Source organism: Polypterus senegalus, chromosome 1 (assembly GCF_016835505.1).
Source record: "Polypterus senegalus isolate Bchr_013 chromosome 1, ASM1683550v1, whole genome shotgun sequence".
Taxonomy (NCBI): domain Eukaryota; kingdom Metazoa; phylum Chordata; class Cladistia; order Polypteriformes; family Polypteridae; genus Polypterus; species Polypterus senegalus.
In genome coordinates, this window is record NC_053154.1 from 126,262,063 (window position 1) to 126,288,096 (window position 26,034).

A 26,034-nucleotide genomic window follows, 5' to 3' on the forward strand; every position below is an offset into this window, starting at 1 on the left:
ATATGGAGTGACCCAGTTCTTCAGGTCAACAGAAAGTGGAAGTGTAACCAGGTGCATGCTTCACTTCTTTCCACAATGAGGTTTGGGTTATTAGATGCATATGTAAAACTAGGGAAAAAGTGAAATGGTAGTTGTTTTGCTCTTATTTTGTTAAATAAGTAACAATGGGTTAAACAAAATGTGCTTAATAATTGATAATGATTATTAAAATAAGCTAAATAATCTTAAATTCAGATGTCTCAATTGAGAATAAATCTTAAAATAAGGAAAAGAAGATGTAATGTCTTGATATGAAAACATTTTATTTGCTTAGATTTTGTTTTTTGCAATAAACGAAAAAATATTTATTACCAGATCAATTGTGAAACCTCGAGTATGAATTTTTCTATGACACCAACTACAAAGCACAAAAATAAATTGACAGCATGCTTCAAAAGTACAAAATCATAAAGTGCAATATGTCACTAAAGATTTTATTTTCTATATTCACACATGAACTTTTTCCCTGCTAACTTTGGTGCAGTCAATGAAGAACATGAAAAAAGGTTTCACCAGAATACTGCAAAGATGGAAAAGCAGTATCAGGGTAAGTGGAATCAAAAAATGCTGGCCGACTTCTGTTGAACATGGAAATGAGAAGAATCAGATGATGAGTACAAATGAAAATCAGCAGCAAAACATTTTATCTCAATTGAACTAATGCAATGTGTCTTAGGACAAATAAACAGGATACATTCAATAAAAAATAATTTCATGTTTCTCCAAATCCATACATTATATGGAAACTCTGAAATTATATTTGTGCTCTGCTTGAAGCTGTGTGTCCTAACGCAAACAAACGTAAATCATGGTCAATCAAATATTAAGTAATATATTACATAATATATTATGTAAGTAATTTATCCCATAAAGATTAAATTAAGGCCAAAATCAAACATTTAGAATTTTGATTATATGGTTAAAATTAGAGTTATCTGTCAGTAACATCTGTCTAACCTCATACTGTAACCAGCTAAAATGCCAACAGCTTATATAGTGTACCAAGTCATCAAAGGCCATATTCACACACATACCAACACTCAATCTCACTGAGCCAGTTTAAAGATGCCAGTTAATAAAACTTGAACATCTCTGAGATGTAGGAGGGAAACATTATCTAGGAGAAAAATACACAGACAAGGGAAGAAAATTGTGAACTCCACACCAGAAATTGTCTGATAAATATGAATGTATAAATTGCTTAAAGATGTTACCAACTGCAAAAGACACTATATGAGGGAACCATTGTGTGTTGTGCTTACCTTAAAATAGTACTTCTAAAGGGTTTCCAAAAGAATACATGCAAACAACAACTCTTTTGTTATTTATATATATTGTAATTAAGACTATATCTGTTATAAATAATATGAGAATTTCATCAGAACACTAGAAGCTACAGGTAGTCCCAAGTTGAAAATTATTTCATTTAGGTTTTTCTTTCTATTAGGCAAATGTGAACCACTGAGAATTAAAGATTATTAGTCCGGTAATGCCCTAGGCATCCTTTGTTTAACAGACAGTATTTAAACCTACCCATTGTCTATTTGTCATCTTGGATTTCCTTTCAAGTCACTGAAAGACATGCTGATGAGAATTATTCTACTGGCACTTTCTATACGAGGAGATGAACCTATCTGCAGACTATGGGCAAAACCGGATACTCCGCTTTTTTCAAAAACTGGTGACTTTATACTTGGAGGAATTTTTACATTTCATAATAACATTGAATACTCTAAAGTCACCTTTACATCTATGCCGCAAACACTGAGCTGCAAAGAGTAAGTATAGTCATAAGCAGATTTGCATATAATGTAAATGCATCGTGTTCTGTGTTATTCTGTATTATTATCTTGTAATGAGTTTTGTTTTTTTTTTAAGTTTAGATTACAGAGAATATCAGTTTGCTGAAACCATGATCTTTGCGATTGAAGAAATAAACAACAGAACAGATATTTTGCCAAATGTAATTTTGGGTTATAAGATATATGATGCTTGTGGTTCTGTTTCTTTGGCAATCAAAGTTGCAATGGCACTAATGAGTGGAGCAGGAGAAGCAGAATCATCAACTCTGCCGTGTTCTCAACAGTCTAGCATTCATGCAATCATAGGACAGTCTGGCTCTTCTCCAACTATTGGGATTGCAACAGTTGTTGGTCAGTTTAACATACCAGTGGTAAGGAATGCTGTGTTATATCATTTATTTTTTAAATAATTGTTGATATTAGAAATTCTTTTCAACTGGTGATCTTTATTATTTTTAGTGTTTTTTTAAAAGTGACAACTTGACACTACCTTACTATTCCAAGAGCTCAAGTTTCATTTGTAGCTCAGTTATAGCTTGTGTCAAGTCTGTATTTTCACTGTGTCTTCGTGGGTTTTCTGCAATCCTCATGTATGCTCCTACATCTCAAAGATGAATGTTAGTTAATCGAAAAGTTTGGAATGGCTGTGAGGGGTAAAAGAACTTCCAGGTGGTGCTGTTGAACCATGTGATTAAGGAAAAATTAAAGACACTGTCAATTATTTGGTTTAGAATTATCAATTATTAGTTTTCAAATTTTAAAAGCTCATGCTTATATTTTTATTTTTAAATAGCTTAAAAGCCACCATTTATTTGTCAGCATAAACTCTGTTGGTTTTTTACACGCAAACAGCCTGTTTTTCTTTTTTACTTGCTAAACTTTAAATTTCAGTGAGATAATGAAACGTCAAGGACTCTGTGTACCCTAGGAGAGTTGAGCAGGCCATTGTTTTGAAAATATACAGATAGTTAAAAACTATATATCAATGCTTTTTAATTAAATTAAAGTCAAATGAATGTGTTGCATTAGCTAACTATAGGTTATTTAAGAGTTAATTAGTAAAGGCCTGTTACAGTATTTTATTTCTTCTAAACAGTTAGAGAACTGCCTGTGCTTATCAACTCAAGGCCACTTGCTTTTACTTGCAGCGGCCAGGGCCCTTGAGGTAATGACAAATCAAGGATAGTGTGTACCATAAGAAAACTAAATGCCATTGTCTTAGATATGCAGCTACCTAAAACTTTTGACTTGAAAGATGCCTGTGCATCAAGAAACTTTTGTTTGAGTGGTCCAGTATGTCATTTGTGGGTCCTCCTGGTTCTGAATTATTTGTGGGAATTAATCGATACACAAGTCTCAGACATGTATACAGGTTAAGGAGTAATGTTGGCAAGTTTCAGTCAGATGTTGGACACTAGATGATGGACAGTAGTGGGCTTAGACATTAGGTAAGGCTGGGAAGAACTACAAGGAGGGGATTATTTTGCATAGACGATAAGAAATATAATTTAAATTAATGCACTTTCTAGTTTAAGCACTTGCTCCATGGTCAAGTCTCTTTATTACACTGCTGTGTAATAAAGATGTTTTTCTGCATTCCCATCTGGACTCAGAGGCTACCTTCTTTTAAGAGAGAGCTTTTCTCCACAACAATACCTATTTGGGTAAAATTCTACTGTTAATTTTTATTTAGTATGATCTTTCAACAATATTTTAATATGGTAGTTAGACATCCAGGAGTTTTTCTAATAAAATTCATAATATTTTTAATATTAAATTATACAAGTAATAGACTTAACAGATATATTTGATAAAAGCATATTTAAAACTGTCATTAGATCAAACATAAAACATTATTACTAATGAGTTTTTCAGTAACAAATAACCCATGAATACAACAGATTTCTTCCTTTTTCATTTATTTTACTTTACACAGATCAGTCATTTTGCTACTTGTGCATGTCTCAGCAACAGAAGAAAATTTCCCACTTTTTTTAGGACAATACCAAGTGATTATTATCAAAGCAGAGCACTGGCACAACTTGTCAAGCACTTTGGATGGACCTGGGTGGGAACAATACGAAGTGACAATGACTATGGCAATTCTGGCATGGCTACTTTTATCCAAGCAGCCCAGCTGGAAGGTATCTGCATTGAATATTCAGAGGCAATATACCGGACCAATCCAAGAGAAAAATTTCTGAAAACAGTTGAAATAATTAAAATGGCATCTTCAAAAATTGTTGTTGCTTTTACATCTGTTATAGATATGGAATTTTTACTAAAGGAACTGGTACTTCAGAATGTTATCGGTTTACAGTGGGTAGGCAGTGAATCTTGGGTTTCTGCCATAAACCTAGCAAATAAAGAAACATATAGCATTCTTAAAGGGTCGATTGGTTTTTCAATTGCTAATGCAGAAATACCAGGGCTAAAAGAATTTTTAATGAAAGTTAAGCCAACATCTACTCTAGGTAATGACGGTTTAGTAGAATTTTGGGAGAATATTTTTGACTGTACTTTTAATAATTCAAATTCTAAGATGTGCACAGGAAAAGAGAATCTGCATGAAATAAGCAATTTGTACACTGATATCACTGAATTAAGAATAACATATAATGTTTACAAAGCAGTATATGCAGTAGCATATGCACTCCATGATGTCTTTACATGCCTCAATAACCAGGGAGCTTGTTTGGATATCCAAAGAGATACACAGCCACAGCAGGTACTGTCACTGATCTCTACTGTATATACTGTAATTACAGTATATAAAAATATTATACTTGCTTATGTATTTCAACAACCAAAATGTAACATTTTTCCTTTTAGGTACTAAAATACTTAAAAGAGGTTAATTTCACCATGAAAAATGGAGATGGCATCAATTTTGACATTAATGGAGATCCACCTGCAAGATATGAACTAGTGAATTGGCAGCTTAGCGTAAATGGAATCATAGATTTTGTGACTGTTGGATTATATGATGCATCATTACCAAATGGAAAGCAGTTTATAATGAATAACAGCATTGTGTGGGCTAGTGATGATAAGGTGAGCAGTTTTACGTATTTTTATTTTAACAACTGTGATATGTGAGTCACTGTCTTGCACCCCAAAACACGAGGCTAAGTCTCAGTACTTTAGAAAAAAAACAGCTTTATTCTATACTAGCAAAATACCCGCGCTGTGCAGCGGAGAAGTAGTGTATTAAAGAAGTAATGAAAAAGAAAAGGAAACATTTTAATAATAACGTAACACAGTGGCTCCCAAACTCAGTCCTGGGGACCCACTGTGGCTGCAGTTTTTTGTTTCAACCAGATTCACAATTGGTGATAATAATCGATAACAACTGATCTCATTTAATTAGCTGTTTTCTCTTATTTTGCATTTAGAAATACACACACACATATATAAACATATATATACACATATATATACATATACATGCATATATACATACTGTATATATATATACACATATACAAATATATACATATATATAGATATATATATATACACATATATATACATACATATATACATATATACATATATATATACACATATATACACACACACACACATATATATACAAATCTACATATATATATCTACATATATATATTAGGGGTGGGACTCAATTAAAAAAATTAATCTAATTAATTAGAGGCTGTGTAATAATTAATCTTGATCAATCATATGTAATCACACATGAAAATTTGCCCCAAATCGCAAATGTTTTTTTTAATTTAAAAGGGTTTTAGTGGGCGACAGAATCAAATAATAGACATGGACATGAATATTGTAAACTCAAGCTCTTTTAATTTCTGAAAAAAAAAAATGCTTTTAAACTGTATTTCAATTCAAAACAGAAACAAAAATATCATCCCTGGCTAAAATTGGGCAGACTTGAAAATAAAGTGGTATTTTAAGTATTGTCTTTAAATAAAAATAACAAAAATTTCAACATAAAGTGCAGTTTTTCTTCTTAAAAAAATAAGGCAGAAACATAAAAGGTAATTTGACCAGCTTCACCTTTAAACTCTGAGTAACCTTAGCCAAAATTATTTTGTACATTAGGCTAAAAGAGTGTGATTATTGAACATTTTTAATTAGATGTAATTAGAATTACGGTCACGGAAGTCCAATCATCCCCAGTAAGAGCCACAAAGTCCGCTTTCTGTAATGCATCTAATTTTGCTTGCTTTTCAGTGTGCACAAAACCATGCCTTTATCAAGGCTTCCTTCGGGTAGTCTTTTGAAATGAAATTTTCCTCCGATCAGTCGTAGGAACACGCTTTATTCCGACTCTAACATTTTTGTAGCTCTGATGTGTGCATCGATGTAATCGATGTACCAGGAAATCATGCATTGACAAAAGTTCCCCTTTGCCTGGAATTGAAAGTGTAATTAAATGTGTTATTTTTTTTAACGCGTTATGGAGTACATGCATCGAAGCTTCTCAGCTGTGCTTGCGCTAAGAAAAGGAAACATTTTAAAAATAACGTAACATGATTGTGAATGTAATAGTTTTGTGACCATTATGAGTGTTGCTGTCATCAAGGATTTGATTAAAATTTCTTTTAATCAGGTTCGTATTTGGACAGTTTGCACAAAACCATGCTTTTATCAAGGCTTCCGTCAGGTAGTCTTTTGAAATGAAATTTGTCTCCGATCAGTTTCTCTCGCAGTTTCGCTGAGTTTGTGCCAAACACCACCCTGACCATCTCATCTTCCTCTGCATAAGCACAGTCCTTTACCCGTGAATATTTAGCGGCAGTGTTTCTATTGGATTGCCGCTGACGGACGGCCTTATATGGGCAGGCACTAAATTACGTGGGGGCATCGAGCCAAAGTCTTTTATAGTATATGGACGAAAAAATAGGTTCCAGTTATGACCATTACATGTAGAATTTCTAAATGAAACCTGCCCAACTTTTGTAAGTAAGCTGTAAGGAATGAGCCTGCCAAATTTCAGCCTTCTACCTACACGGGAAGTTGGAGAATTAGTGATGAGTCAGTGAGTGAGTGAGTGAGTGAATGAGTGAGTGAGGGCTTTGCCTTTTATTAGTATAGATAAAACAGGAACAGCAAAGTTATTTATTGTAGTGGGATCTACCACTCTCTGATACATAGACACAGCAAACAGGCAGGGAGGGGACCAGGTTACTGGCCAAGTTATATTGTTCCCTGCATCACCCATTGACGACAGGTGCTTATAGCGTGATGGTGATTGGCTTGTAGTCGCTTCCATGGCGCTATGCAGCTGTGCTGCGAACATGCGGTTGTCTCGGCAACGGACACGCAGCAGTCTCATTCCGCTGTGTCGTCAATTTCAGAAACCTCACACAAAAATTAAACGGATAGTACTATAGAAATTTATAGACATTATTAAAATTTTCTATCTTATTACCATACATCAAGTTTTTTGTAAGAACCTTGGGTGGAGACAAGAATTAAAACTGGACTAAGTGCCATTTTTTTGCAGGCCACACTTACACACCAATCAATATAATCTAACGTATAAACCCAGGGAAACTCACACAAACACACTTAAAAATCCACACACACAATTTTTGGTCTGGGACTTAAATCAAGGATTCTGAAGCTTTAAGGGTGGAATGGTAACTAATGAACTACCTGCATATTGCCCATACCTGCATATTGCAATTTTTAATCACCTATGAATGCATATATTTTAATTTTATTTCAATTTCACTTGTTTTCAAAGATTCCAAAATCTGTATGCAGTGAAAGCTGCCCTACTGGCACACGAAAGGCTATACAGAAAGGCAAACCAGCATGCTGCTTTGATTGCATACCTTGTGCAGAGGGAGAAATTAGCAACATTACAGGTAAAGATGAACTACAGAATATAAAATACAAAGCCTATGCGATACAAAATGTGTGTTTTTGGCAAAATTAAGTATTTTTAGCACTTTAGCAATGTATTTAAGTTATATGGTAATTAAAATGCAATGTATTTAATTTAGATGCTTTCATATTTTTGTGTCAGATATTTTCTTTAGTATATATTTATATATTACTTTTTGAACTTATAAATGATCACTGAGTATTTAAAGTAAAGGATTGTTCCTACATTAACAATGTATAAGTCTATTATATTAATTAATTACAATATAATAATTATAATAATACTATTATTACTGCATATCATGTACAGCTTTCTTTTATGTTATCTCTGCGCAATATACATTATGCTATAATCACATATGTTATTTTGCTTTTTGTGTTTACAATCATATTTTATGATGCCTGGGATTAGAGGCCCAGCTTTAACATTTAAAATATAACAATTTTATAGAAGTATATTTTAATAAATACCTTTCTCTAATAATAAAACAGAAAATAATAAATAAAATATAGGTCACTACCACTGATATAATAATCAGTTTCTTCAAACCGTGGATTCCTTTATAACTGTGAAGCATTTTAAAGAGCAATTTTTATATGCCAAATAATTGTTTTTTTCATTCTTCCTACAGAAGTGACTACAACTATTATATAACTACAATGAGCTATAATTTATATAATTCTAACAACAGAATACAAGTATATTGGAAGTATATTCTTTGTGGTTTAAATTATGTTATATTTACAGATTCAATTCACTGCTTGAAGTGTCCTTTGGATTACAAGACCAACGAACAGAAGGACCAGTGCATTATGAAGGACACAGAATTTTTATCTTATGAAGAAATCATGGGGAAAATTTTAATAATATTTTCTTTGCTGGGTGTTTTCATAACATTAGCAGTAATTGCTATATTTTTCAAGTTCAGAGATACTCCCATTGTAAAGGCTAATAATTCTGAACTAAGTTTTCTTCTTCTTTTTTCATTGACGCTGTGTTTTCTGTGCTCACTTACATTTATTGGGGAGCCCACTGAGTGGTCCTGCATGTTACGACACACAGCCTTTGGGATCACATTTGTCCTGTGCATTTCATGTGTTCTGGGAAAAACAATAGTTGTACTGATGGCATTCAGAGCGACAAGGCCAGGAAGTAATATAATGAAATACTTCGGACCAACACAACAGCGTATCAGTGTTCTAATTTTCACTCTTATTCAGGCAATAATCTGTATTATATGGTTAGCAGAATCTCCTCCTTTTCCAAAGAAAAATATGAAATCTAATAAGGAAAGAATTATTTTAGAGTGTGACATTGGGTCAATAATTGCATTTTATGCTGTGCTTGGATATATTGGCCTGTTATCAGTCCTGTGCTTTGTTTTGGCTTTTCTTGCCCGGAAATTACCAGACAAGTTTAATGAGGCAAAATTCATCACATTCAGTATGCTTGTATTTTGTGCTGTTTGGATCACGTTTATTCCATCTTATATCAGCTCTCCTGGAAAGTATACAGTAGCAGTAGAGGTATTTGCTATTCTGGCATCAAGTTTTGGTTTACTTCTCTGTATTTTTGCTCCAAAATGTTATCTCATACTGTTAAAGCCACGTAAAAATTCAAAAAAATATTTAATGGGTAAAATGAGCTTGAAATAAATTTGACAAATATTTTTAAAAATCTATTGTTAAAGTTATAAAAGAAGGACAACAATGGCAATTTTGTTCACAAATAAAACTTTCTCAGTTTGTTCCTACAGTACATTATTCTTGACAATCTTTTTTGAGAATATTTAGAAATGTTTCAAATTACTTCAACTTTAAATAGCAATTTAAACGCTAAAACATAATCAACTGTTAGTAATGAGTAAATGGTACATAATCATTTTACAAACAATTAAAAAATTTTTTGTCATTGGTGACAAAAATTGGTGTTAAGTGACCAGTCTTAAGTGCCTTATATGTATGTTTTGCATAGCTATATAAAAAATTGCTTACATTGTTTAGAACAGGGATGTCAAAGTCACAGTGGTAGAGCTGCTGCTTTGCATTAACAAGACTGGGGTTTTTTCTTAATTTTACTTCACTTGCTTTCCAGGATTCCAAAACCTGAATTATTTTGTTTTTCCTTAACCAGCAGCAAAGCAATAATGGGATGCAAGGAAAGCTAGCAAATGATCAAGAAAGGGGCTGAAACACAGTTCCTTGAAACCATCATTTTTACTCCAAGCAGTTGCTTAATTAGAAGCCAGCTCTTGCTGCTAATTTATTCTGTTATATAATTCTTTGGTCTTGTTTGTGGTATCATTTATTTTTAAAACTGTTTATTCAATTTTTTTTTCCTTTGAGACCTACCAAAATATTTCGTAGGTTAATTTTTCTCAGACTTGCATTATTTTTTTTTTTAAGTATTTTATTGACACAGATATTGTATAATGAGCACAGAGCTGTAAATGGATTGACAATAGCTGGCCATCTATTAGCATGCTTTGCATGGCTGCTAATTATATGAAAAGGAACAAGTTTGAGATCTAAATCTTGAAAGGCTTGTCAAATACAATTAAGGCAAAATAAGCCTGTTCCATTAATAGCAATGACTGGTTAGTAATTAAGAAAATGAATTCAGCCATTCAGGATCTTTATTAGAACAATTTACAAAAAAATGAAATTTAGATGCTAATTCAATGTTAAACATTTACTTGTATTTGTACTGTAATATTGTGCAGGTCAGATAAGACTTGACCATCATCCATCTATTAATTTCCTAATATTGTTTCAACCACTGAAAGGTTTTGAGAAGTGAGAGCCAATGCTAGAAGCACTTGACAGAAAGTAGGATTTAACCGTGTATAAGGACGCTAGTCTGCTGCATAAGACACACACACCACTGCTTACTGATGCTGGGTCAATTCACAGCACTCTGTCAACAGACACAACCTTTACAATTTGGGGGTAAATTATAACACTCCTGAGAAAGTCCACATCCATGAGGAGACTATGCAAAGTCCAGGTAGTTCATGACCAAGCCTGAAATGGAACTCAGATAACTTTAACAACAAACAAAAATATTTTTAAAAAATACCAAAAATATGGCAATACTTGCAAGTCAGGATGCTCTGATCTCATATACTTCAGAACTGTTCCCTGTTGCTGCTGATGGAGCACTGACCTCTTCTCATCCCTAATATCAAGCACACCTACAACAGTCATTAAAATACATTATAGTCACCACCACAGATCACAACAGAGGGTACTGTGAGATTAAAGGGCACCTGATTTGCTGAAATCATTTTTTCTTGTACTCAGAGGTAGCAATTTTAACGATTTGTTTCACTGAGTTAATAATAGGTTTAAGGTCTAAAATCACTGGATTGTTTCTGAGATCATTTATTTTATGTAGAATGCTTGGAGGGGGCTGGGTGGTCATGTGGCCTGGAACCCCTTTCTTTATCCTGTAAAGCACTTTGAGCTACATCTTTTGTATGAAAATGTACTATATAAATAAATGTTGTTGTTGAAGCAGCATAAGAAATATTATGGCTATTATGTTCTGCAAAATCACAAATGACTTTGCATATGCATTACCATTGCCCCACAATTCTATAACTAGATTATGCATACATGGAGAAAGTTTATCGAAATACAAGAAACCTTTACTTGTTAGAGCCTAATTCCACCCCTGCTAGGCGACACTGCTTGTAAATCTCTACCATGTCATCATATTCACTTTCATAATACAGGGTTTACCATAATCATGAGAACATTCTGCAAGAATGTGAAACTATTTAATGTATTACTTTGTATATAGGTACCAAACAATTTTGCTCTAAAAATAGAGAGTATAAACACAATACGTATCAGAAGATATACGGTGATACCATTTATTGTATAATACAGAGGTCAAGTAGTACATACTACCTCTATACATTATATCGTGATGTGTGAGTCCCTGTCTTACACCCCAAAATATGAGGCTGAGTCTCAGTACTTTAGCAAAACCAGTTTTTATTCAACTTAAAAAAGCAACAGCATGGTTATTTATTGTAGTGGGATCTACCACTCTCCTATACACAGACACAGCAGTCAGGCAGGGTCGTGGCCAGGTTAGTGGCCAAGTAATACTGCTTATAATGTTCCTTGCATCACCCATTGATGACAGGCACTTTTAGCGTGACCGCATTTGGCTGAGATTTGTGGCTGAGCCACTTCAGTGCTGTGAGCCTGAGTTTAGAAACCTCACATATATATAGCAAACAATGCATATGCCTATTTCCTATTAGTTCTACTATATATTTAATGTGATATTTAGTTGGTGGGACTAAAAATGGCTGCGGTGGGTTGGCACCCCGCCCAGGATTGGTTCCTGCCGTGTGCCCTGTGTTGGCTGGGATTGGCTCCAGCAGACCCCCGTGACCCTGTATTCGGATTCAGCGGGTTAGAAAATGGATGAATGGATGGATGGACTAAAAATGGAAAGCTTTTCAAAGTAATCAGATGGCCTCCTTTAAGAAATTAAGAGAGACTTTCAAAATGAAGTACAAGAAAACTTCAATAGAAGTACGGAATACTCTAAAATATAAATTCATATTAGGAAAAAGTAAAAAGAAACTAATTTAATGAACAAATGCTTAAACATAAAACATTAACCAAATAAACTTGAATATTACAGAAACAGTGCACCCCAAATGATTGCAGTGTGCAACAGACCTGACCACTGGCATTTAGATTTAGATTAAACATTGGTTTTCAAGAGGACAGTGTAACAGGGTAACTTAGAAGAAGAAAAGGCACACAAGTTTTAGGAGCCAGCCACCTATGCAATTTCAAGACATCCTCCTTCCTCACAGTAAACATAAAGCAACACATACTGTTGCATTTCAACTTAATTAAACATACACCTTCACAGAAAGCATCAAACCACAGGGATTGTCCATGAAATCAAAAGAAACTGGTGAATACGAGGTGGAAAGGATAAAACGTCTTACAGTCACAGGTGGTAAGGGTCTGTTTCTAGAAAGCAGTTAATTTATCTTACTAAGGTGCTTAACTTAAACATCCAAACTTTTTCTGATGTTTATTATAGACAACTCCCCTTGAGAGCAGTTTCACAACCTTTAACAAGGTATATTGTTAGTATCATACAAATTTATGATTTTTCACAAAATGACAAGAAACAGTGCGTTTTAAAGTGGCTGTTTTTGTTAGTTTTGTGCTTAAACATTCTAAGACTTATTGACCTTAATGGTTTCTTGAACTCGAATCCATGCTTACATCATTAGAAAATAGCAATAGAAATTGCATACCTCTGGTCGGTGAGAATATACTCCAAACTATTCTCTAAATCTTCCAGCACTTCCTATCAAATTTCTTAATACCATTCTTATCCCCCATCTCTTGGATGATGACGCCTTGCTTTTTAAAACTCCTATATCCCTATTAAAACCAAACAGAGCACAGCTTCCCACAAATGACGGGAGAGCCCCTGGTTCAATGGTTTGCTGCTGGAATTGTGTTGTAAGTAGCTATGTCACATGTTGAGAAAGGCCTTCTCATTTGGATACTTGAACCCAACCATTAATATAGTTGTAATCATGGCCTTTGGCAGAAAATTACTACCCAATGTTGATTAGTATATGTTTCAGGGAGCCAGAGATAGTCCTGACAATGTGACACATGCCAAGTGCATGCCTCACAGATGTAGACATTCACACTTGCTTATACCGGGCCAGTTTAATGTAACTAGCATGTCTTTAAGATGATTAAAGAAACTGGAGAAGTAAATGGATGAAGGAAACTGAAAGACAGAGCAACAAAAAGAAAATAGTAAGTAAAAAAAGAGAAGTTGTGTTAATATAGTCTTTATAGTCAGTCTTTAGGTACCTTTTTTTAAATGCAATTGAGGTACTGTTTTAAAAATGAATAGTCTACATTGAGCAGTCTCACAAATGGAATTAAGTCCTTTGAATTAAGCACATGCAAACTACATTTTCTTTTACTTCATCCAAGCACCCATACTCTTTGTGTTGATTTACATGACTTAAGAGGTACACCACTTTTCTCCTTTTTGACATTGCTAGGCTGGGCTGGCTTCCTGGAATATTTGGTCATCTTTCCATAGGTTGTGTTTCTGGAGATGTCCAGAAAAAGTAAGCAAAACAGAGTCTGAAGCATCTGAAGTTCTCAATCCATGTTACTTACAACACATTTTTTCATAAATAGGAAAGAGAACGGTGACAATAGTGATCAATACATTTCTGAATCCAAGGGACATTCATTTTAGTGCAGCATGTTCCATCACCAAAGTAAATTCCCTCTCCAACAGAAGATGCTATGTCTACACCACTATCCACCAGAAATAACCTGGCGATTAGGATTATCTGTACAACTGCCAGAGGGCTACTCTTAACTGGACTTTGTAGCTTGCAACAAGCTGCGAGACAGACAGAAAGAAAGAGCAAATGGGTGAAAGACAAAGAGAGGGAGAAACATAACATGAGTGGCCCACACTGCATCCTCAGTGCATGTACTTGTACAATCACACAAACCTACTAACCTCTGGGCCATCTCCCACTGCCCTTAACTAGGTGTCCCAATGTAAAGAACAAGAAAGTGTGAGATACAGAGAAGAAGAGAAATTAAGAAAATATCTTTGAAAAAGAAAAGAAATAAAGGACATACAGAAGACAAACAAAAAGCTGCTTCAGGATGTTAAAGACAAAGAAAAACATGAAAATAGCTTTGAGGCTGCCTTTAAAGGTATGCTAGAAAAAAATCGAAGAACAAATACAGAAAAATGCATCTAAGTTTGAGAGTAACCTTACAGCACTTGGCACTCAGTTGGAAGACGTTAAACACTCATGACTCATACTGAAACAGCTGAATAACTGGCACCTACCGCTGACAGAAAAGCAACGGCTGTAAATTCCGAATGCAAAGTGCTTGGAGACAGACTAGCTGCACTGCAAGATGGATGCACAAGGAATAATATCAGAATCAAAGGTCTCCCTAAGAATTATGAAAGTCCAAACTCAGTGAAATTCATAGCTGAACAATTCTCTAAAATAATTGGAGAGGACTTCAAATCAGACATCGAGATAGCAGCAGCTTACTGCATACAGGGATCAAATCCCTCTAAACCTAAAACTCTCATTGTGCATTCTGAAAAAGTACAGTTTAAACATCATATAATGTTATTTCTCAGACTGAAACAAGAGATTATATTTGAAAATAACCACATTCATATTTTCCTGGATTTCTAAAAGCTAAAAGTGCTGCATTGTACAACATTAAACAGCACTTATGGAAAGCCAAGATCAGATACATCTTTTTGTATCCTGCCAAACTGAAAGTGGACATTGAAGGTAAGCTATTTGTTTTTACTTCTATGAAGGAAGCAGAAAAAGAGCTAAAAAAAACTGATCCCGACACTTTTTTGAAATACGATCGTTGGTTGCATTCTGTTCAGGCATGACAAAGAAGATCTTACCAGCTGTTTGATTCGCCTGCAATAATACTGCTACCATTATTATACATCCTATTTACTTCTTGGTCACTTTACATTTATGTTTTAATTACAATTACATGTGTATATGTATATACCGTAAATACCTGTATATAGGACACATTTTTTTTCTTAAGAAGTAGGCCTAAAAACCCAGGTGCGTCTTATACATGGATACTTCTATTACAAAAATTATAAATCTATATACAGTATATAATTCACTAAAGCAGCCGACCATGGGCAGGCAAGACGCAAGACAGAAAACCAACTCACCAAGCCCTGCCCATCAACAATTCACTACGCATGACATGACAGAGCCCTGTCCGCCAAATCTAACCCTCCTCCTGCCACACTCACAAATTGTTTTACACGCTAATACAGTGATTCCCAAACGTGACAAACTTTGATGGCTTGTCCGCCTGCCTGATTGTTACCAGCATTCACTGCAGTGTACTGGAGTGTTAAACTATCGCAGCTGATACCTCACAAACTGTCCTTATTCCCCCGATATCGGATACGCACTGTCAGGGATGCCAGGGGCCATGACCCGGCCGGGACGTCATGAGGGACCGGATGTGGGTCTGTGCCCACCCAGGATCACGTGGGGGTTGCCTTCCGGGTTGCTCTGGGGGCCACGGGTACAGGGCATGGAAACCCGTGGCCACCGCCAGGAGGCGCCCCAATGCCTTGGGGACCTGTTACCCCAGCACTTCCTGGTATGGCAGAGATTTAGGACGGCGCCCGGAGAGCAGCCAGGAGGACAGCCGGCACTTCCGCCATGCTGGGGCGTGGCCAGAGGAGGAATGCCGGGAACACCTGGTGCTCATCTGGGAACCATATAAAAGGGGCCGTCTCCATTCATTCGAGGCTAGAGTCGGGAGGTGGAAGGACGAAGCTCAGGAGAGCTGTGGAGGCGGCCCGAAGAAAAGGCATTGTGAGGTCAGGACTGAGTTGTTTGGGGTTTGTGCACAACTGGGTCTTAGTGACCATTATTTGGGTCTGTGTGACCATTGAACTTACTGTTGTAAAAATATTGTAAATAAACGTGTTTGTGGGTGACATGAACGTGTCTGCCTGTCTGTGTCCGTGTCAACTTCCACAGCACGCACATACGCACGCAAGACAGAGCCATGCCCACAATTCCTCGCCTGTGTCGCTTTCATCTGTGTACAGTCCACACATACCTGTGCGCCACATTGACTGTTCGTTTTCCAAACGCATCTAGTCACAAACTGTCCTTATTCATCGGATGACACATACGCAAGACAGAGCCCGGTGCCCAAATCCTCACCTGTGTCGCTTTCATCTGTGTACAGTCCACACGGGACTGCACCGACAATTCACTACGCACGACATGACAGAGCCCTCCCCGCCAAATCTAACCCTCCTCCTGCCACACTCACAAACTGTTTTACATGCTGCATACAGCGATTCCCAAACACGATTACTCTCCTCCTGCCACACTCACAAATTGTTTTGCACGCTGCATACAGCGATTCCCAAACACAACAAACTATGATGGCTTGCCCGCCTGACTGTTACCAGCATTCACCACAATGTACTGGAGTGTTAAACTTTGCAGCTGATACCTCACAAACTGCCCTTACCGCATTCCCCAGATATCCCTGACCCCATCAGATTCAAATTTGCCTTTTACTTTTGCACGCAATTTCCTTTGCCGTTTGCAATGACAATTAATAAGTCACAGGGACAAACTTTCAAAACCATATGCCTGTATCTGCCAAAACCAGTTTTCAGTCACGGAGAATTGTATGTTGCTCTCTCCAGAGTTCCAACTTTTCATTCACTCACAGTAATATCCTCAAACCCACCCCATTTGGACAACTGTGTCTTTCAAGAAGTGTTCAGTCATCAATAAATAATTATACAGCGTATGCTACGCCACGGGTTGGCTAGTTTATTATAATATCAAAAATTTATTGTAAAAATTTCAAATTACAATACTATATTCATCAATATTTATCCTCGTCGTCACTGTCCTCATTAAACAAAACATCCCACTCCTGTTGTGCTATACAGTCATCATGATAGTCCAGCTCTTTCTCCTTTTGGTCATCATCATTGTCATCAGCATCGTCCATCCAAAGAATGTCGTCTTCCGTGCCATCTAACATGTTGCTGATACAACATTTCTTGAATCCCTTCACCATGGTCTTGATTGGCAATTCTTTCCAGGCATCTACTATCTATTGGCAGATTGCAGGCATGTCGACTTTCCTCGTGTTGCCACCCTTGGTAAAAGTGTGTTCACCATTAATCATCCATTCAGCCCATTTTTTCTTTAGTGCTGCTTTGAATGGCTTATTCACGACGGCATCCATCGGTTGCAGAATACTGGTCATGCCGTCGGGGATGATGAAGAGGTCTGTATTGTGTCGCTTCAATTTAAATTTAACATTGTCGGTTGTATGGCATCGGAAAGCATCTAACACCAGCAACGATTTTTGTTTCCCTAGACCACCGTCACGTTTCATCCATACTGTTTTCAGCCAGTCGTCCATTATGCTGTCATTGAACTATCCTTGTTCTTGCACTCTGACTATCACACCACTCAGGAACTTATCTTTGGGCATGGTTTTCCTCTTGTAGACGATGTACAGTGGTAACTTTGTGCCATCAGCCATACACCCAAACATCATGGTGAAACAGTTCTTTTCATTTCCAGTCGATCGCATAGTGATGGTACTTGCGCATTTGATATTTACTGTGTTCTTGGATGGCAGGTCGAATGTCAACAGAGTTTGGTCGGCGTTTCCAATCTGGCTCATGCCATAGTCGTATTTCTGACACATCTTGATGACATAACTTTGAAATTTCGTTAATAACTCCTAGTGGTCACTGGGTAGTTGCTGACTAATAGTAGTTCTTCGTCTTATTGAAAGCTTACTTCTTCCAAAGAATCTCCGACACCAGTTCATCGACGCCTTGAATTCTATGATGCTTTGCTCTTTCGACAATCTTAGAGCCTGTAAACGAACGGTAGTGGTGCTGACTCCTAGGCAGTCTCGACGGGTATCTTCAATCCATTTAATGAGCGCCTTTTCCAGGTTAGGGTGGTGAGACTTCAAGCCTCTGTTTGCCCTCTTTACCTTTCGCATTTCTTTGATGGTACTTTCGGCTTTTTTCCATTTTCTGATTACGCATTCTGTTGGACCAAATTGCTGCTCAACTGCCCGGTTCCCGTGTTCTTTCGCGTACATGATCACTTCCAGTTTAAACTTTGCAGTATAGCTCTGTCGTATTGTCTTCGCCATGTTGACTGGGTGATAATGAACAGCTATCTTTAAAACTAATGGGATATTTATACTACCGGTGTGTACATGGAAGCGTAATATCAACCAATCATAGAGAAGTATTTGAATCAAAATTTATTATTGATTTATCTTCGGCTTTAGTCTCACTGAACACATACCGATGAGACTTACAGTGCGGTGCAAAAGTTTTGTTGCAGTCATTCAATATGAGCCGGTGGATATGCATGAAGCTCTCGGTGCGTAGATGGGAGCATCCATTGGACTTTATGATCGCGTGCGCGTGTGTCAGTGCTTCTCCTTCACCTTCTCCTTCGCCTTTGATGGCTGTGTGATGGGGATAGAGAAGAGTGGTTTGAATCTAATTTGAATTTCAGGGTTAGTTTTCAAGCGACAGATGGTTAGCAGTGCTGCAATTGTAGCTACTGGGGTATGCCTCAGTCCACGCGCGATTAGCCGTCGCCCCCGCACTGGCATTTTTACACCATTTCAAATGAAAGTGTTTTTCAGGTGTAGCGTCGCTAATACTGTATTGATTTTGGAGAATGACACGGCGTTTGAAAGCTCATTTTACAATACATCCACCTGTATGCCTTATTGTAACGTTTGGATATTGTTTTGTTTAGAAGTTTCATGTCACCGATACGTCATTTTCGCCGTCTAGTATGTTTCTTGCTCTTTGTTGTTGTTCAGAGAGACTCCAGGCTAACACAAATGCATGGATACAATCACTGGCGCTGGCAGCAGCAGCTTTTAATTAGTAACTCAAAATAAGTATGCGTCCTATAAACAGGTACACAGGTTTTTCCATGGTTTTTAGGGTCAAAAATCAACTGCGTCCTATACATGGTATCGTCCTATATGCGGGCATTTACGGTATGTATGTATGTGTACCTTCTTTTTATTTCTTTAGGGCTTACTACACTTATCCAGGGCTACTGTTTAACATCATTCCCTGGGTTTACTCTGTCAAGACTGTTTAAGATTATACTTCATGCTTATGCTTATAGTATTTGGACTGTATTGTCAATAGAGATCTCTGTTTTGATCCTTATACGCCGCAGCTGGGGGGCTTGTTTTGTTTTGGATGTACTCTGTCTCTAGCTATGTCAGAGGACTGGGACTTTGTGAAGTGTGGTCTAGCCTCATGTTGGTTGGCAAAATGGGGGGGCGGGGGGACAAGGGGTGAGAGAAAGAGAGCAAGCTATCTCTAATCTATTTTTTAACCCTTATAATTATAAGTGCCAACACAACATTAGGATTCAGAGAAAACTGGAAATTAAGTTCAAAGCTGTATTATTTTAAGACTACAAAATTACAGCAAAAGCTCAGAAGAAAGATCTTCATGAAAAAAGGGAAGGGGTAAGCTGAAAAATAAGGGAAAGATTATCGGTTTATTTAGACTTTTCCAGGGTGAGGTTAAAGAGTTAAAGGGAGTGGAAGAGGCAGCTCTGGGGCAAAGCTTTATCCAGAAGTCCTGTAAAAGAATTGGCATCAATACCAACAATAAGGTGAAAACCAACAAATGATAGAATGTTTTTACACATGCCAGAGAAAAAAGTACCTCTTTTCTTGTTTTAAGTTTATTTTCAAAAAGCAGAACTTTACAATGGCAAGCTACTCAATCATACAAAGTCTTACATAACAAATACAAGAATTACTTCAAAATCAGGACAGAGAAAACAAAAGAAAAACAGAAATACAAAGAAAAACAAAACAAAATAATATTCCAGCATTTCTATGTGGCACATGGGCATAAATCAAGCAGAAGGCAAGTTTCCTGCTACTCAGCTCAACAGATCCTTACATAATTGTCACGTCCAAATGAAAGAATATTAAGTTGTAATGATCTGCTAAGTAAAATCATAACCTCACTTTTATGGGTGGATACAAAACACAAAGCAGCAACAAGATAACACTTGAGTGCAGCATGCTGTTCATCTTCCTATAGCAGTTGTGTTTCTTGAGAAAAGCTATTTGTGCCTTATTCTGCTGTAGAAGATCATTAACACTCGACCTCTTCTGTGGTGTAGAAAGAGCTCACATTCTGTGAGAGAAAATAAAGATTAGCCATTATTCCATAGAAAAGAAAAAGCTATAAGAAAGAATAGAAATTAAATATGCGAGACTGTAACAAGGTTGTTGATTTTAATATAACTAAGGGGATCACTGAGCATCTCTAAATACCCATCCTACTATGACCCCAACAAACATTAAAAAAAGCTACTGGCCTGATACAGGGAAAGTGCTGAACAAGGAAACCCACATCACTGTCTCCCCATCCCAAACCCCTAGTAATAAGAAAACACAATATCATTCAAACAAGGGCTCTCTATTCCAACTTGTGTGGAAGAATAATTTTAGGGTAACATAGCATTCATCTTAAAGAAACAGCATAAATAAAGGGTTAATACATATCAGAAACCTGTTCAGGCATATCAGGAAACCAGATAAAGGTCAAGTGAACAACAAAGACAAGAATGTACCAGGAGCAGGTTGATGTAATATTCCAAATGTATGATTAAGAGATCAGCAGATTTCTTGTAAACAGTAAAATTGAACAGTTGCCACATACACTGAGATTTCAATGTCTAAGCTAAGAGATATTGAAGAAAGGATATAATGGAGAAAGACTTTTATTTAGTCTGGTTGTGCTCTATGCTAAACACCTAGTGTCTTTTAACTAATCAGAGTATGAAATGTAAGGATTAATCAGCACTAGTTATGTAAGTTTAGTTGTCAATAAGTGTGAGCTTCTGTTTTTTATTATGTGACATTTTCTCATCATGGTTTAACAGACTGCTGTGAGAGATGCTCCCTCCTCAAGCATGGTGCTGCAAGTGTAAATAAATGAAACAGACAAACTTTTTTCTCCTGCTTGATTACTGATTAAAAGGGATTTACCAGACTTGTCTTATAATTAAAATGTTGATTTTGACCACACTTGTTTAAATTACTTATGAAAAAAAAATAACATTATAAAGACATTAATAATTTGAACTCAGTCATAAAAAATGCTGTTAACATATACCAATTGAGAGCACATGACACAGTCAAGATATTGATCGCTTCACAAGCCACATTGGGATCTGAGTAAAGCTGCTGAAAGCCTGCATGTGTTAGGTGGACTCTGGCATGTGTCGGAGATGGCTGTGGTGGAGACCCGGCTGGGACGCCTAGGAAGACCGGAGGAGTGCTTACACCTTTCCCCAGACCATATGGGGGTGACTGTCCTGGTTCCTTTGGAGGTCACGAGTGCAGAGCTTTGAAGCTCAACCCTGTAGGGGCCCGTGGTCACCCCCAGGGGGCGCCCCAATGCCTGGAGAGCCCTGGGCCTCAGCATTTCCGCCACACCAGGAAGTGCTGGGGGGAAGAAGAGCAGGGACACCCGGAGTGCTTCCGGGGATACAGCCAGCACTTCCACCACACTGGGGCGTGTCGGTGGAAGATTACCGGAGCACACCTGGAGCTATCCGAGGGGACATAAAAGGGGCCGCCTCCCTTCATTGAGGGCTGGAGTCGGGTGGAAGAGGACGAGGTCTGGAAGGAGAGAGAAGGAGGCGGTCTGAAGGAAAGGCATACTGTTGTGTTGGCCTGGACTGTTGTGGTGATTGGTGCTGCGGCACTGGGTTTGTGCACTTTAAATACTTGTAAATAAACATGTGTTGGACTTTAAAATGATGTCCGTCTGTCAGTGTCCGGGCTGCTTCCCACACATGATACAACAGAAAAACTCGATTGCCAACATCCCCGCAATTTTCAGGATTTTTGACATCATCTGACAAGCCCCTACAGATTGAGCACTGTAATTGGGAAAGAAATAACAATTGTTTCACAAGCAGTAATTCTGGCATCACGTTACTCCAGATGCACTGCACAAAATTCTAGTATTTTACTGATTTGGTTTTGCACTTCACATCCAGGATCAGCATTTTCATAATTTTAATTGGTTACCTAGCTGTTTTAACCAGTAGAACTTAACAGCCAGACATCTTCATACATTTTTTTTCTGTCCCAATGCCCTGCACTTTGACCTACATTTGTACTCAGAGCAGTCTTACTAAGCACTTCTCTGATGCAATGTCCCACAATTAGTTTACATCTTGTGACTGCTGGATTGACACAGAATTGCTATAACAATGAGGTGTAATTAAAAATATTCAGGATACCATTATTAAAATACTGCTAAATCTGTAAAGGAGAACAAAAGTAAACAGGCTGTGTGGACCCTGACTTGATACTGTGGCAATCCTGCTTTTCTGCATGAGTTCACAGGTGCCAACTGGCACAATATAAATGGCACCCTGTTGCTACCCATTGGACACCTCCAAAATAATAAAACAAGTCTATCTTCAACCTGCCTCTTGCCTGCTTTTTTACTTTGCTTGTTATTCTCACTCTGTTGCGGTCTTACTAACTGACCCATATTCCTCTTGATCCTTGTCAGGATAGTGAGCTATAAAAGCAGCCAATGTAAAGAGTTTAAAGCCTTACAGGCCACCTGTGTTGACACCATTCTTTGCTGCATTATTATTATTACTTTTTTCACTTATTGTGTGCCTTCAAAGAACAAAGTGCATACCATAATGTTTCTTGGGTTCTGCTTGTAGCAATCAGCTGGTGTCCTGCGTTGCAAACTCTTACTGCTGTAAGGAAAAGAAAGCAGTGAGGAATGTAAAGCAGGGTTGGGGTGGAACCCAGGGGAAAGCACTTTTTATGTGGGCATAAGACAGTCGAGTGACAGGGATTAGGGATAGTACTTTCATGTCTAGCATGATGTGTGGTTTAGGACTTGGTCACCCAGTTATTGGTGCTAGACTGAAAATAAGATGGTGGTGCTGATGCTTCCCTTTATAGGATGCAGCTACTTGGAATTTTGATGGCTCTTATATTTAAATAACATTTGCTGAAGCATTGCTAGTCTTAGTGCTGCACCAAAGTAAAAGCAGTCAATGAAAGCATAACTATTTATAGCCAGCATGTTCTCATGTAAATAGTTAAAACGGTGCACTTATGTGGGTGAGTGCACTGGACACGCTAATAGCATAACTGGCATGTAAAGGTGGTGGTACAAGCGTTGTCGACTGCTGGAATTGGAAGAAAGTATTTTGGGGTGGTCAACTTTAGCACAAGATACCAGGTAAGCGGTGCTTGCCTCAGCAAATTAGCTGCCATGAAGCTGAAACACACGTAATAGAGAAGCCAGCTTACGTGCAGGAAAGAGCAGGGGCCCGCTGGAAGATGCCATCATCTATATGCTACACGATCCCTCTCCCACTTGGACAGAGGCAGTGGTGCTGTAAGAAATATGTTTCTGGACTTCTCTAGCACATTCAACACCATCCATCTTCTGCTCCTTAGGGACAAGCTGACAGAGATGGGAGTAGACTCATACCTGGTGGCATGGATCGTGGACTGTCTTACAGACAGACCTCAGTATGTGCATCTCGGGAACTGCAGGTCTGACACTGTGGTCAGCAACACAGGAGTGCCGCAGGGGACTGTACTTTCTCTGGTCCTGTTCAGTGTATATACATTGGACTTCCAATACAACTCGGAGTCCTGCCACGTGCAAAAGTTCACTGATGACACTGCTATCGAGGGCCACATCAGGAGTGGGCAGGAGGAGGAGTATAGGAACCTAATCAAGGACTTTGTTAAATGGTGCAACTCAAACCACCTACAACTAAACACCAGCAAAACCAAGGAGCTGGTGGGGGATTTTAGGAGACCCAGGCCCCTCATGGACCCCGTGATCATCACAGGTGACTGTGTGCAGAGGGTGTAGACTTATAAATACCTGGGAGTGCAGCTGGATGATAAATTGGACTGGACTGCCAATACTGATGCTCTGTGCAAGAGAGGACAGAGCTGACTATACTTCCTTAGAATGCTGGTGTCGCTCAACATCTGAAATAAGATGCTGCAGATGTTCTATCAAATGGTTGTGACAAACGCCCTCTTCTATGAGGTGGTGTGCTAGGGAGGCAGCATAAAGAAGAGGGACGCCTCACGCCTGGACAAACTGGTGAGGAAGGCAGGCTCTATTGTAGGCCTGGAGCTGGACAGTATGACATCCGTGGCAGAGCGACAGGCGCTAAGCAGGCTCCTGTCAATCATGGAGAATCCACTGCATCCACTAAACAGGATCATCTCCAGACAGAGCAGCAGCTTCAGCGACAGGCTGTTGTCACTGCCCGGCTCCACTGACAGACTGAGGAGATTGTTCCTCCCCCACACTATGCGACACCATTTATACGTTAACATTATACAAAGTTATTGTCTGTGTTACCTGCATTTTTATCACTGTTTAATTTAACATTGTCTTTTATCAGTATGTTGCTGCTGGAATATGTGAATATTCCCTTGGGATTAATAAAGTATCTATCTATCTGGAGGAAGAAGCCGTTATGCTACAAGCGTGGGGGTAGTGCTGCAGACATTGTGGGAATGTGTGAGTGTGAAACAACCAAGCTTTATAATAGTTTTTGGGGAGGTCAGCGACACATGGACATAGCTAATGTGCTACGTAAATCAGGATAGGGTGATACCTTAGTGCATCACTCACAATTGGCTGCTGAGAAGCCAACAGCTATATAAAAAGGGTTGGAGTGAATGCTAGAGAATGGACTGAATTTGAGCCAAATCTACATTGTTGAATTTAGTTGGTGGCAATCCAGATAAAGACAAGACACATGCTGAGAACCCTCCGATCACCTACAGAGTGGAGGGTGACGGCAAACAATGACAGAGAGAAGCCGTGCAGTTTATGCTGGCAAAATTTGCAAAGAACTTTATAAATATATTACTGTATATTTTATCACACTTATGGAAACTTTTATTGCAATTTATTGCCTTAAGCAAGAACCCTTTAATATGTTCTTGCATTTTTCAACCTGCAGAATTCTTGAGTGCTGAACTTGTACATATTGTGATAGCATCATGATTTTACTTTGAGTATTTATTGTATTTTTTCAACCAAGTGGGTATGGACATAAGTTTTGGTTTATTTCTGCATGACACACAACTTTTAATGTGTTTATGATTTTGCACTTGAACAGTCATTTTGTAATAAAGAACGTTATTTTTTTTATTTTCAAGAGTCTGCGTTTCCTTTTTCTAACATATCTCTGGTTTCAGTTAGACTATGAACTATCGGGAGCCCGACTGTCAAGGTTGTGTCACAGGTTCAAGTGCACAGGATTCCATAATTTGGTGGCAGCAGTGGGATAAGAAACCAGTGTGTGGTGAGAAAATATTTTTTGAGCGCACAGAGATGAAGACAGCATGGCTCCCAAGAATGTTCCACAAACCAGTTCTCCTTTTCGGATTCTTGGATAGGATCCAGGTACAGCACGGGCAGAACAGATATCAGTTCAGCTATAAACTACTAGGAGCCGCATTGTCAAGGTCGTGCCACGGGTTCAAGGGCATGGGGATACACAATTTGGTGGCAGTGGTGGGATGCATTGCCTTACCCAGTCACGGAAAAAGAAGGCATGGTCAATAAGATCAACAGGCAGAGAAGGAAGGAAAAGCTATGGGG

At 37.9% G+C, this 26,034-nt stretch overlaps 1 protein-coding gene across 1 annotated transcript; it reads left to right on the plus strand.

Moving 5' to 3' along the window:
• The first annotated feature begins 1,677 nt into the window (after positions 1–1,677).
• On the plus strand, positions 1,678–9,374 carry LOC120518322 (extracellular calcium-sensing receptor-like). Its single transcript, XM_039741062.1, has 6 exons — positions 1,678–1,817; positions 1,918–2,212; positions 3,778–4,569; positions 4,674–4,895; positions 7,576–7,699; positions 8,467–9,374. The coding sequence occupies exons 1-6, from the start codon at positions 1,792–1,794 to the stop codon at positions 9,372–9,374; spliced, it is 2,367 nt and encodes a 788-aa protein (XP_039596996.1). The 5' UTR covers positions 1,678–1,791.
• Positions 9,375–26,034: the final 16,660 nt, after the last annotated feature.

Bases quoted from the DNA above. Each gene is read 5' to 3' on its own strand.
- LOC120518322 (XM_039741062.1), top strand. From the start codon at position 1,792: ATGCCGCAAACACTGAGCTGCAAAGA. The intron at 1,818-1,917 runs GTAAGTATAGTC...TTTTTTTTTAAG, and splicing joins CAAACACTGAGCTGCAAAGA to TTTAGATTACAGAGAATATC. The intron at 2,213-3,777 runs GTAAGGAATGCT...TACTTTACACAG, and splicing joins GTCAGTTTAACATACCAGTG to ATCAGTCATTTTGCTACTTG.